The sequence below is a fragment of the Sceloporus occidentalis genome, unplaced genomic scaffold (genome assembly GCF_023333645.1).
Source record: "Sceloporus occidentalis isolate IW3139 unplaced genomic scaffold, rSceOcc1.0.p SCAF_150, whole genome shotgun sequence".
In the NCBI taxonomy this organism is placed as follows: Eukaryota; Metazoa; Chordata; class Lepidosauria; order Squamata; family Phrynosomatidae; genus Sceloporus; species Sceloporus occidentalis.
In genome coordinates, this window is record NW_028317130.1 from 1,883,969 (window position 1) to 1,897,571 (window position 13,603).

At 41.4% G+C, this 13,603-nt stretch overlaps 1 protein-coding gene across 1 annotated transcript in view; it reads right to left on the minus strand.

Annotated features, from left to right (window-relative positions):
* Positions 1-13,603, minus strand: part of LOC149280669 (SH3 domain and tetratricopeptide repeat-containing protein 1-like) — a 35,437-nt gene that overhangs the window by 4,100 nt on the left and 17,734 nt on the right. The window contains exons 10-14 of the mRNA XM_089500229.1: positions 11,693-13,384; positions 9,882-10,062; positions 7,294-7,444; positions 3,839-3,961; positions 3,484-3,634 (exon numbers count right to left, since the gene is read on the minus strand). Of these exons, the coding sequence (XP_089356355.1) occupies positions 3,484-3,634; positions 3,839-3,961; positions 7,294-7,444; positions 9,882-10,062; positions 11,693-13,384 (2,298 nt within the window). The remainder of the gene's footprint in view (positions 1-3,483; positions 3,635-3,838; positions 3,962-7,293; positions 7,445-9,881; positions 10,063-11,692; positions 13,385-13,603) is intronic.

Sequence of the window (13,603 nt, forward strand, 5' to 3'; positions counted from 1 at the left end):
TCCTTCCTCACTCTACAAAAGAATTATTTGAGGAAATTAAGTTTGTGTTTAAATTTTGGAATTATGAGTGGGAAGGGAGGGAAGATGTACACTGACATCCTTCTTCAGTTGTAGAAAAGCATATCCCCTAAGGTCAGAGTTGTTGTCCTGCTTCTGGAGCAAAAACAAGGACACCGTGGATTCACTGGTAAGGTGAACAGGTCTACTGATGGCCAGCCCTAGCCTCTGAATAGGGCAAGGGTTGCTGAATGCTTGAGGCACCACTCATGGATAAGGAGGTGGATTGATGGAGAAAGCCCCTGGTAGGTGGGTGGTTGTTGGCCATATATGCCCCAGGGAATGCAGCAGTCACAGAGCTGGGTGCACAGATAAAATAGCTGGAAGAATTGTAATGGACAGCTGCTGAGTTGTCATGAAACAGTAAGTCTCCAACTGTGGCTCTAAACTCTGAGGTCAGGCCTGAGGAAAGTTGTCAGTGCTAGGAAATTGCTCCTGATATTTTCCACTATCTGCTAGATGTCATATGGTGGTGATCTGTTGGTTGGCCTGGTTGTGGGACTCTACACAGAGTGCAAAAGCTGTCTTTGGTGGTTTACAGGCCACCTCTTTGGGCTGGCCTGTACCCACCCCTTTCCCTGACGGATCGGGGCCTCAGCTGCCACAGCGGGAGCCCTGAGGTCCCGATCCACCACTTTTCCAGGCCGCAGGGAAGCGGCTTCAAGCCCCAAGGACACCCCGACACAGCGGGGAAAGGGAGAAAGGGGCCGCTTGGCCCATTTCTCCTTTGTGTTGCTGGCGCAGCCATGTAAAGGCTGTGCCAGTGACACAAAACCCAGAAGGAGCTCCAAAATGGAGCTCCTTCCAGTGCCGCAGAAAGGGCGCCACAGGCCAGGACATCACGTCCATGCCACTCCGTTTGGAGGCGGCATGGCCGTGATATCCTAATGGTGGCACCCATGTAGAATGGGCATTGCCATTTTGTACGTACCCTGTAGGTACTAGGGTTGGGAGCGTCTGAAAGAGACGCCCCTGGGCAACTCTAGTACGTAAGTACGTACGGAGTACCTGTTTATAAAGGGCCTTTCTCTTTTCTTTGAGTATTTGGCAGAAAGAAAGGAACTATTCTCTCCTACAGTCATTGATATGCAAATATTCATGCATGGCAGTATGCCATCCTGAGGGAAAGGGTGGCTATTGAATAAAACATAAGACCCAGTTCATGCAGATTCCAGCCCTTCTTATCCAAGGAAGTTTCTTGTGGCTTGTCTCTATGCTTGCTTTGGGCCAACTCAACAATGACTGAGGCATGGATAGGAAATTGCATTCTTCATCCTGCACCTTTTATAAATTCTCAATTTGTCGTGATGTAGGTGAAATTGCAGATGGGTTCTCTCAGAATTATCTAGAAACATGGTGTAGGGATGGTAGAATGGGTAGAGCTAATGGTGGAACTGACTGCTTTTCAACATGTTTTTGAAACTGAAGGGAACCACTGCTTTAACCTGAAGGTCTAGCAACATCTAGCAACATCACCATGTGGAGGAGCTGGCCTGCCTAAGAGTGCATGCCCCTGGATGGAGATGGGAGGATCTAGCCACACTGTAATGTCTCTGGAGAGGCCCGAGATGCTTCCAGTAGGGAAGATAATGAATATGAGTTGTATGTTCTGAGTCCAAGGCTTGGACGAACCAATGCAGAGTCAGGGAACAATATTGAGGAGGGTCTTTAGGACCCATGGCTACCATGAGAGCTGGTGTTGTGGTAGGGATCGATGAGAATATGAGGTTTTGTCAGTGAAGAAGCAGAGTTGAAATCAGAGTTTCAAGGTGCTGGTGGAAACAAGAATCAGGGATTTGGGGACACTCACGAATGAGAATTCCAAGCTGCTGCAAGAAGTGGATGTGTTGGGTAGCCATAGAAGGTTGCCCATGGGTTTGATAGTACTGTAGATTGGGGGACCAATGAAATAAAAGGTGGGGAGCATTCTCTGGGGGTGAGATGCCAAAGGAGGAAATAGGCACCCACGAGCTAGTATTCCCATGACTGGCAAAGAAGCTGCTTCAGGCCAATATGTAGGCTAACTACTTAGATAAGGTTTGCATATCCCTCCCCCCTTTGTATTGTGATCCTTGTCCAAAACTGAGTGTAGGTGCTTAGAAATGTGTGAGTGAGTCAAGGGCATCAAATCCGAGCAGGTCTCATTGCCCATTGATGAGTGTAAGGCTGTAACCCAGGCCTGAATTGGCAGTGCCGATATCAATGAAGTCGACTCAGATATACTGTCAAGTATCTGTGCTGTAGCCATTGTAGGAAGAGTAACCAATGTTAGGAAAGAAGATCCTATGGTCTTTTCCAGTACATTGGCTCTACGTTAGGCCACATGATTATAAAGAACCTGTTTAATAAAGGCCTGGCAATTGACAATATGCATGACATGGGCCTCACCCCCACAAAAAAGAGGCAACAAGACATCAGTGACCAGGATTGTAGACCGACCTAGACCCCACTTTTGAAGAGGGCACCAAAGGCTATTAAGTGACCATAGAATCAAGAGATAGAGAGTAGATAACAAAATGACAAAGACAAGTAGAAGGGTCAGAGGGACAGGAATTCTAAAATTACTCTTTCCACCGTCGAAACAATAGAGAGAATTTTAAGTCAATTGCTGAGGGCAGTGAAAAGGAAGAAAAGTTGAAGCACATACATTCCCTAAACTCTTTGAGGACACCTGTTGTTGTGTGCCTTCAAGTCATTTCTGACTTATTGTTACCCTAAGGTCACCCAGAGGGTTTCCATGGCTGAGCAAGAATCAGAACGCTGGTCTCCAAAGTCATAGTCCAATGCTCAAACCACTACCCCCCACTGGCCAGGGACGTAGCCAAGGGAGTGGGGGGGTCTGTGGAGTCATTAGATACAATGAATGAGTGCGGCAGCGTGCCGAAGCCCCATTATAATGGTGGCACTTAGTCTGGATCCCCCTCCCCCTTCCTAAAGTCCTGGCTACATCCCTGCACTGGCTCTGTGATAGTAAGGAAGGTCTAGGTGTGGTGTTGACATACACACTGGGGAAAATAGGGGGAGGGCATTTGCCAAGTAAACTTGAACAGCTATAGTAGGTTTCATTAACTGCTGTGTGCACACACACACATTATCCCCATGGGTTATGAAGCTGGCTATGATTAGTCACAGTCCAGAATTCTAGCATAATGATAAACATCAATTAATCAAAATCTATGTGAAATTTTCTATATCATGTCTATATTCCAGGAGAAGAAACAGGTGCACAGGAAACAAGGCTTCTTTCTGTCACTATAAATTAAGTTTACTGGGATATCAAAATGCAGCAATTCAGCTGACATCAATTTTTAAGACATGAGAAATAAAATGATGTGTGTGTGTGTGTGTGTGTGTGTGTGTGTGTCTGAACAGTTCTCAAGTAATTTTTAGGTTTCTGCTAAACAGCTTTTCTTATATTTTCTTTACCTAAATGGACACTGAGCATTAATGATGCTTGAGCATATTCCAGACATTCCTCATATGCCTGTAGATTTAAGAGCAATTCCACCAATTTGTTGACTAGTCGAAGCTCAGCAGTACTGTTCTTTGTCTTAATAGCCAGTGGTAAAGCCTTGTCCTAAAAGGAGTCCAAGTAAAAAGACCAGTTTAATAGTTATTGCAAAAAGTATTTTTACAATGGAAGATTATATATCATTACCCCACATATTAAATGGAGTTGAATTTCATTCTGTATGGCTAGCAACTCCAGTGTCATTGGAATCAATGTGATTGGAAGATGTTGAGGATGAACAGTTAGGAAAAACAGAAAGAAAATACAAACCCTGTAGAAAGGCACTGCTTTTTCCCTTTCCCAGTCTCCATTAAAAAATATGTCTCCTGAAGCTTCAAATAATTGCATTTCTAAATTAGGATCCTGAGTACATATAGCAGCATTTTGGGCGGCCTAGAAAAAGAGATATATTTTGTAATATTGGTCAAGAAAAATAAAAACAGTGATCCTCTGAAATAGAAACATGACAACAACCATTTTTTATTTTATCTTCCTGTTGGGATATAGACTGCATTTCCATTAATATACCTTATAGACTTAGAGGTGTTCTTAGAAACTATGACCTTTACATTCATCCTGGTTCCCAAAATCACATAGGCACAAATTCTGTTATATTCACCTAACACTTTCTGGCTTATATTCAGCTGCATTCAGAGCTTATTGCTGTTGTGTACCCTCAAGTTGTTTTCAACTTACGGCAGCCCTAAGGCAAATCTATCACAGGTTTTCTTGGTAAGATTTGTTCAGAGGGGATTTACATTTGGCTTCCTCTGAGTCAGAGGGAGTGTGACTTGCCCAAGTTCACCCAGTAGATTTCCATGGCTGAGCAGAGATTTGAACCTTGGTTTCCAGAGTCATAGTGCAACACTCAAATCAATATACCACACTGCATTTGGAGCTACCCCCAATGAATTCAAAACGCCTTCTTGAAAAATTAATACAGGTAGGAGTCTGTGCACAGGTAACAAATACTCTGTATTTGGCAACACTGAATTGTGATCTTATAACCCAATAAAATTCTTTGAGTGCTTCACGGGTGGTAAAGTTTCTAATTCATTTGATCTGTTACAGCAAGAATTAATTTATCTGTTATAGAAGGAAAGGTAACTCCCAGCCAGCAGGAATAATCTGGCCTTTGGACAATCCCAAACTGGCCATAGGAGAAAGTGAGGATATCCTTTCTGCTCCCCAGAGCTTCACCTCCTGGAGTAAGGAATTCTTCATTTGAATAAGGCAGCAAAAGGAATAGCAAGGTACTTTTTCTTTGCAGAGTGTAGCAGAGAACTCTGTGTCTTTCCATGCATGATGAAAGTGAAAATAGTTGGTGAGAATGTGACCAAAGCTTCCTTCAGCTTCCCAATTCTGGTCTACACATAAATGTATTAGGCAAATTGTTGCAGATTTTTGGACATTCATCTCAACACTTGTTTTCACTTTCCAGTGCAAATTTGCATCTATTTGCCCTTCTTCTATCAAAAATGTGCAGCCAAGCAAATCCATTGAAGAGGGTGGACAGCCACATATTTGGTAATGCTCATCCTCATATACTCCAGTAAAAAAGTTTTTGAAGTTTTTCATGCCCCTCTCACAAAATTCCTGCAAATTGTGTGTGGCCAGATTGCAGTCTATTCGATTGGAATGAGGAGTATTTTAATCTTGTAGACATCCCCCCCCCCAACTCATCCCAGGTGGCAGTCTACCTCTCAGGACCAAAACAATACCTCACCAAAGCTAAATGACTTTTCCAAGAGGCACTGTACTACTGACAGTAATACACATCAGTCTGACTGGCTGTGGCAGTCAGTACGTTTTGGTCTGTGTACCTGTAGCAAAGTGAATTTGGCATTAGTGTATGTGATGATCAATGGATAATTTTTATTTTTCCATACAGAGTGCTTTCAATGCAGGACATCTCTAGGAATATCTATGAATTACACTAAATTCCCTTCTGAACAGTAACAGAATTTCTATGGCAAGCATTTTATAAAATTATCTAGTAATAAGTATTATTATCAATTCAGAAAATCCTATGAACCTGTAATGGAATTTGTTATTCTACAAAGTCACATTCTATCTAGAATGCAAAGTTCCTTACTGCCAAGGATGTGGACAGGGGGCAGCTGGCAGATGTTTGGGGTTGAGATCCAAGGGGTAAGCCAGGGTGTTTTGGGTTGAGTTCAAGCCACATTCCTGTATCAGCTGCCTACCAGTCAGTAGAAGTCTCCACATGGCTGAACACAGAGGGAAGAGGTTCATCTATCCACTTGAGCACTGTGGTTATAGCATTTCCTCCTCCTGTGCTTTCTTGCAAATCAAAGTGGGAACAGGTGGGAGCACAAAGCAGTAAATCAACTGCTGCATCCAAAGCTCTGCCAGCTCATTTTGGCCAGAACAGAAGGATGCATGCTTTTTTTCTACCTGGTGTCATTTACCTCTTTCCGTTCTATCTACTATAATGAACATTTCTATGTCAGCTCCACACTGGAGGAGGCCTGGCCCTATGTTCCTTCAGAAGAATGGAAGGGATTCAGATCTGGTAGGGAAGTAATAGTGCCATTCTATTCCGCTTTGGTCAGGCCCTACTTGGAATACTGTGTCCAGTTCTGGGCACCACAGTACAAAAAGGACATTGAGAAACTGGAGCGTGTCCAAAGGAGGATGACTAAAATGGTGAAGGGTCTGAAAAGCATGTCCTATGAGGAACGACTTAGGGAACTTGGGATGTTTAGCCTGGAGAAGAGAAGGTTAAGAGGTGATATGATATCCCTGTTTAAATATTTGAAAGGATGTCATATTGAAGAGGGAGCAAGCTTGTTTTCTGCTGCTCCAGAGACTAGGAACCAGAGCAATGGATGCAAGCTCCAGGAAAAGCGATTCCACCTCAATATTAGGAGGAACTTGACATTAAGGGCTGTTCGACAGTGGAACACACTTCCTCGGAGTGTAGTGTAGTCTCCTTCCTTAGAGGTCTTCAAACAGAGGCTGGATGGCCATCTGTCGGGGATGCTTTGATTGTGATTTCCTGCACGGCAGGGGGTTGGACTGGATGGCCCTTGCGGTCTCTTCCAACTCTACGATTCTATGATTCTAATTGTCTTCTAATTTCTTGACTGCAGTCTCCATTCGGATCAATGTTTGATCCAAGGTATGGGAACGATTTTACTATTTCAATTTTTTCCTTATCTAGGATGAATTCTTTTAGATCTTTTGTAGTAATTTTTTCCCCTTAATGTTCAACATCAACCCTACTTTGTCACTTTCCTTCCTCACTCTCTTCAATAATTGTTGAGAAACACCAACACTAGCACAATAGATTTCAAGATAATTTAACAAAGCACTTTTTTCTTCCTGACACATGAAGCTAAAACTATTTTTTGAAACATCTCTGTAATCCACGCTTGGGCTAAACTCAAGTGCAAAGATTTGCAAAACTGCAAATATCTCAGGGCAAGAAGAAGTTATTTCTTTGTGCCCTTCATACCTCATCTAAATAAAAGTTTAACAGCATAAATTTTTCACCCCATCCAATTTTAACCATAGCAACACGCTTCAGATAAATACCATATGTAAAGGCACAATATCACATCATTGAAATGAAATAGCTGAAGGCAAACATTATGTTAAATAGCATTTCCTAGTCATGTGATCTTTCATTAACCATTCTTTTTTCTGAATTTAATTTTATCCTACTACAGTTTCAGTTCCCAAGCTATGATGACTCTTACCTGGATATAAAGACCTACTAGCTCATTTTGCCTTAGTATATAATATATCTTTCCTGCTTGAAGCCAAGCCTGGGCCTCCCTTTCTTTTGCCTGAAGATCGATAAAGATTCCAAGGCTTCTTTTGGTATAATCCAGGGCAGATCTGTAAGCCCTAAAGAAATTCAAAGACAGAATGTTAAAAAAAGCAAATGGCATACCCCATCTTCAGAGAGTGGTGGCATGGAAGTGTGTGGGATATATATATTTGTGTGACCCTTGGTTGGGAGGAATCGATTTACATGTTAATCAGTGTGTTGATCCATGCCACCACCCTCTGAGGTTGCCAACCACAGATGCGGGTGAAACATTCTTCCAGAACACGGCCAGATAGCCTGGAAAACCCACAGAAAACTCATATCTGCGCTCCCCATTCCTAATTTTCTTCTGATTTCTTGATTGCAGTCTCCATTCTGATCAATGTTTGATCCAAGATATGAGAAATCTTTAACTATTTCGATTTCCTCATTATCTAGGTTTAATTTGACTCATAGTGACCCCATAAATGAAACACTTCCAAGCCACTCGGTCCTCAACTGCACCGCTCAGGTCCTGCAGCTCAGGGCCATGGTTTCCTTGACTTTCCTTCTTTCTACTGCCTTCCACTTTTCCTTTCATTATTGTCTTTTCTAGTGAGTTCTGCCTGCTCATGGGACCAGGGACAGCATTTGTTGTTGTTGTTAAACGCCCTTGAGTTGATCCCACCTCATGGTGGTCCTGTGGATGACACATCTCTAAGACCTGCTTGATCTGTTCTAGAACCCATTTATTTGTCACTTTGGCCATTCATGGTATCCTTAACACTCTTGTCCAGTACCACTTCTCAAATGATTTTTTTTCTATTGATCTTCTTCACTGTCCAGCTCTCACATCTATACATGGTGATGGGAAATACGATGGCTTGGATGAACCTAACTTTGGTGTTCAGTTTTATATCTTTGCACTTCAGTATCTTGGTCTAGTTCTTTCAGAGCTGCCCTTCTCGATCCTAGTCTTTTTCTCATTTCTTTACTGCAATCACTTCTGATCAGTGACTGAGCCAAGGTATGGGAAATTCTTAAATATGTCAATTTCCTTGTTTTCTAGATTAAACCTGTAACTCTTCTGTGGTCATTTTTTTTTTTGGTAGAGCCAGTGTAGTGTAATGGTTTGAGCATTGTTCTATGACTCTGGAGACCAGGGTTCAAATCCCAGTTGGGCCATGTAAACTCACTGGGTCACCTTGGGCAAGTCACACTTTCTCAGGCTCAGAGGATGGCAATAGCAACCCCCCTATGAACAAACTTGCTAAGAAAACCTCATGATAGGTTCACCTTAGGGTTGCCATAAGTCGGAAACAACTTGAAGGCACACAACAACAACAACAACAGCAATGTTCAACAGTAAGCCTGCCTTGGCACTTTCTGACGTTTTTAAACAATTATTTCAAGTCTTTGATGCTTCTGCTAGTAGAATGGTACCATCTGCATATCTTAGATTTCTGATGTTCATTCCTCTGGAACTTCATTCCTCCTTCTATGTCTAAATTTGCTCTGTGTATCATAGTTTCTGGATACAAGTTGAATAGATAGCATGACAGAATACAACCCTGTCTGACCCCTTTCTGATTGAGAACCATTCTGTTTCTCCATATTCTGTTCTGATGGTAGCATTCTGTCTTATGTATAGGTTATAGCATCAGGACAATCAAATGTAATGGTACAACCATTTCTTTAAGAATACTCCTAAGTTTTCTGTGATCCATGCAGTCAAAGGCTTTGCTGTAGTCGATGAAGCAAATGCCGATATATTTTTTTATTTCCCTGGTGTGCTCTATTATCCTTCATATGTTTGCAATGTGGTCCCTAGTGCCTCTTCCTTTCTTGACCCCAGCTTGAATTTCTAGCTCCATATATGGTAGGAGTCTTTATTACAGAATTTTAAGCATGACTTTACTTGCAGGGGAAATTAATGTAATGGCTCTCTAGTTGCTGCACTCTTTTGTGTCTCCTTCTTTGGGGGAAAGGAATGTATATTGAATGTTTCCAGTCTGTGGATCCTGCAAATTAGCTCCATTCAATTCCATATGGACAATAGGAATTATTTTACAGCTCCAAATTCAATCTAAGCTAAAGAATAATTTCTGGGTTTAAAATTATGCATATTCTTTGATAAAGGGTTTAATTGGGCATCAAAGAAGAATTTTTCTGACAGCTCTTGTTGCTGTCTAGAAGCTAACAGAATTAATATGATAAAAATGTTAAGAAATTTGGAGAATAAAAATAACATGTCCTTAAGTAATGTTCCAAATTAATTTTTGCAACTGCTTACACAACAATTTATACCACTCTTATGGGCAAACTCTACAGCAGTTTCTGTGGCTCTGTGGAAAAGGTTGCCTAAACTCTTGTCAAGCAGAACAATGTATCTGCATTTGTTTCATTTTTCTTGCATAAAGTTGTAATGCATGCAGAAAGGCACCTTTGGATCTAATCCAATGAAACAGGAGTAGCAATGTAACTAAATATCATTCAGACTAAGACAAATCACTATCCAGTATTGCCAGTTCTTACCTTTCTGTGCCTAAAGATAGATACAGCTGACTGATGGTTTCCAGTATCTTTCCTTCCATGACTTTGTCAGACATTTTCCTAACCAGGGAGAGTTGGTACTCATTGTAGATGACACACTGAGCTTCATCTGCAAGAACTGTACTGTAGAACTGGCAGAGATGCTGAACAGCTTTGAACTGCCCTAAGAAAAATAAGGAACACGTGTTTTAATAGAGCAAGCTAATTGTATAGGAACATACCACTACTGTAAAGACCTTGTCTTGATAGTTTCTGAAAAACTCAGGGAGATTTATAACAAACTGGAGATCATTTCCTGCTGTATGCCAAAAACATCCTGGCTTACTACCACTAAAGAAATTTTGTTATTGTATGACTTGTGGCAACCCTAAGACAAATCTATCATAGAGTTTTCTTGACAAGTTTGTTCAGAGGGGGGTTGTCATTGCCATCCTTCAAGGCTGAGAGAGTGTGACTTGCCCAAGATCACCCAATGGGTTTTTATGTTCAAGCGGGGATTTGAACCCTGGTCTCCAGAGTCATCCTCTAATGCTCTAACCAAATTCAGTATTAATAAACAAACAAACAAACCCAGCATTACTTCTAAAAGGCTTCAGACCTGCTGCATACATCCAATTTCTGACTCAGCTCTGGAGCTACAGATAGATTTTCTACCTCTTCTTTATATATGATAACATCTGGTGTTTATGATGTATAGAAATGATGCTAGTACTAATTAAAGCATCAGAATCCCAAATATGAACAATAGCCAATGGTGAGAAAGCTAGTACAGGATATAGTCAGGAATCTGCAAACTCTTTCTGGCAACGTAGTCACCTCATGTCTAAAGGAGTGCAGTTCCATTTCTCTAGGATGGGTAGACTTGGAACAGAAGGGAACTTGGGGTTTTTGCTTTGAGAATACACCCTCACTAAAATTCTTGCCATTGGGCCTGCCACCAATATTTTCCTTCTTAAAGAGGCAATTACTTTATTCAGGCATTTGCCTGAACACATATAGGACCTGAACAGATAGGCCAAAATAAAGCTGCTTCAGGTCACTTTGGAGGTATGGTATTTAAATGACACCCACATCTTAAGAGGCCGGAAGCTGTGCCAAAGCTGTGTTCCAGTCCTTAGGACTGGAGCGTGGCTTTGGCACGGTTTCCGGCATCTTAGGAACATGCATCATTTAAACAGCATAGCTCCAAAATGACCCGAAGCAGCTCTATTTAGGCCTGTCTGTTTAGGCCCATAGTGTGTGGAAATATAATCCTTGCTCCCCAAAGACATGAAATACCTGACAGTAAATTAGACCTTTGCACACTGAGCACAAGAGATCTGTGAATGTTCAGTTGAAGATTACAGAGCTTCCAAAACACTGATATGGGTATATGTTTGTTTACAGGAACTTTGTATCCCTGTTCAGCCCATTATAATTACAAAACCCTCTTCAGACTAACTTATTTATAGGTGTTTAGAGATTTTGGGGGCCCTTTCTGACCATGTTCATGTTAACACTTGAGCACATCTTCTATGCATATACTGAGCAGGCCTTCTATGTATATATTCTACCACAGAGCTACTACCCATTATTCCATTGCAAAATGGAAGTTTGGCTGACAACCAATACAATTAAGGTTACATATTGAAAGGGAAGAAGAATTATAATATCTAGGCATATAATAGAAGGAGAGATGGGGGTTTGGAAAACCACAGTTGGAAAATCAGATATTCTAATATTTCTCTGTGCAGGGACAGTTTAGCAGCAGCTACATGAATCATCCTAATTTTGAAGCAATTGAATGTACGTACCTTCCAAAGAGTTTGTCTCTAATGCCACCAAAAATGCCCACTCATAAAAACATCTCCCTTTATTTTTATAAATTTCATTGGAGTAGTAGCATCCCAGCCTTAGGAGGACCTCTATAAAATTTATGCCACACTCAGCACTTGGCAGTTGGGAGAACAGCTTTACTGCTTGAATTAAGAAATGCTCCCCAAGACATTTGGCAGATGAATGCAGGAAGAGAATTCCAAAATTGGCCAAAGCCACAGCCTGGTCATGCAGGATTCCCATTTCTCTTGAAATGCTCAGAGCTTTGTAGTAGTTTTCAGCTGCTAGCTTTGTATTGTTCATGCCTTTCAAACAAATGGCAATCATGTTATAAACAACACCTAACTGTTTGCGGCTACTCTGTGAAGCCTCTGCTATGGCATTTAAAATGTCCACAGCCACATTGTTTTGATGATTGAGAATATATAACCAGCTAAGAAAGACTAAATAGTTAATCATTTCTTCAATGCTCATATGTCCATTTGTTTCCAGAACCTTTTCCACATAGCCAATTGCCTGCCTGTATTGTTTGTGATGGCTGTGGAATAGAGAGAGATTATAGTAAACCATCCTACACAATGTTTGGTGTTCTTTGCTAGCCTCTAGCAAGGGGAGAATTTGAGCAAGATAGTATGCAATTTGGGAAGGATATGTATGTCCCGCAGTTTTTGGACTATGGAGTTCGCGAGCATTTTTAAATACTAAATCAATGCATCTGAATGACTCCAGCAAGGGACTTGTTGAACTGCAAGAAAAGGCAATATTACAACAGCTTAGCACAAGGTGGGGCAAACATTTTTGACTGTAAAGTTGACCTAGTTTAAAGTAGCAGTCAACCGACAATGAGTCCTTTTTCAAACCCAAGTCATTATTCAGAAACTGTAGTCTTTCTAGGAATGGCAGTGCTTCTTCACCTTGCTTAAAGTTCAGGTAGTGCTTTGCTAGCAGGAAGCATGCCCTAGCTTCTACTTTCTTGCTTTGACTCATCAGTGCTCTTTTTAAAGCATACTTCAGAATATCTGACTCCATGCCTATGCTGCTGATGTAGCTGGGAATTCCCATGAGCAAAGAAGCAACCTTGTCTAAAATGCAGGTGCATTTTTCCTTGTTCTTCTGTTTCAGGTAAATGCCTGTTAGATTGGTATAAAGAGTAACTGTAAGATAGAGGTCACTAAAATCTCCTTGCAAAGTTGCCAATGCTTCCTCAAAATACACTCGAGCTTGAGAAAGTTTGAATTTCCGGACACTCATTCTGCCCAGGAGAAAACACAGCCTTGTCAAGGCCCATGGAAGGCTTGCTCTTTTGGCTGCTTCCCTTGCCAGTACAAAATAATCCATCAGTTCTTCCTCACCAGCATAGCCATAGAACAGGGTGTTGAGAAAGGAAAACGACTGATCATATAGGTTTTTGAAGCTGGGATCATAGCCCTTACAGTTCAGAAAGAACAGTAATGGTTCACAGATCTCTGGCCCGCAAGCTCCTTCCTGGTATATGCAGAAATGTGGCTCCTCAGTTTCAGAAGGCATCTCTCCCTTCAATGCAGAGACTTGCCTCTTCTGAACATCTGACTCTTTCTTGTGCAACTGTAATTCTTTCACTTTCATCAGTGATTGAGACACTTTGTGCTTGATTGTTGGAGAATTCGAGTTAAGGAAGCAATATAACTTCTCTGAAATACACAAAAAAGAGGAAGACCTATGCATGAAAAGCATTATGGAAAATTAAAATAACTAAGGTACATTAGGAAAACAATAAAGACTCAATGTTTACTTTTCCATTAGAACAGGAATGGGCAACCTTTTTTTCAGCTGGGAGTAGCATTCCCTCCTCAGAGCCAATGTGGTGTAGTGGTTTGAGTGTTAGACGATTACTCTGGAGACCAGGGTTC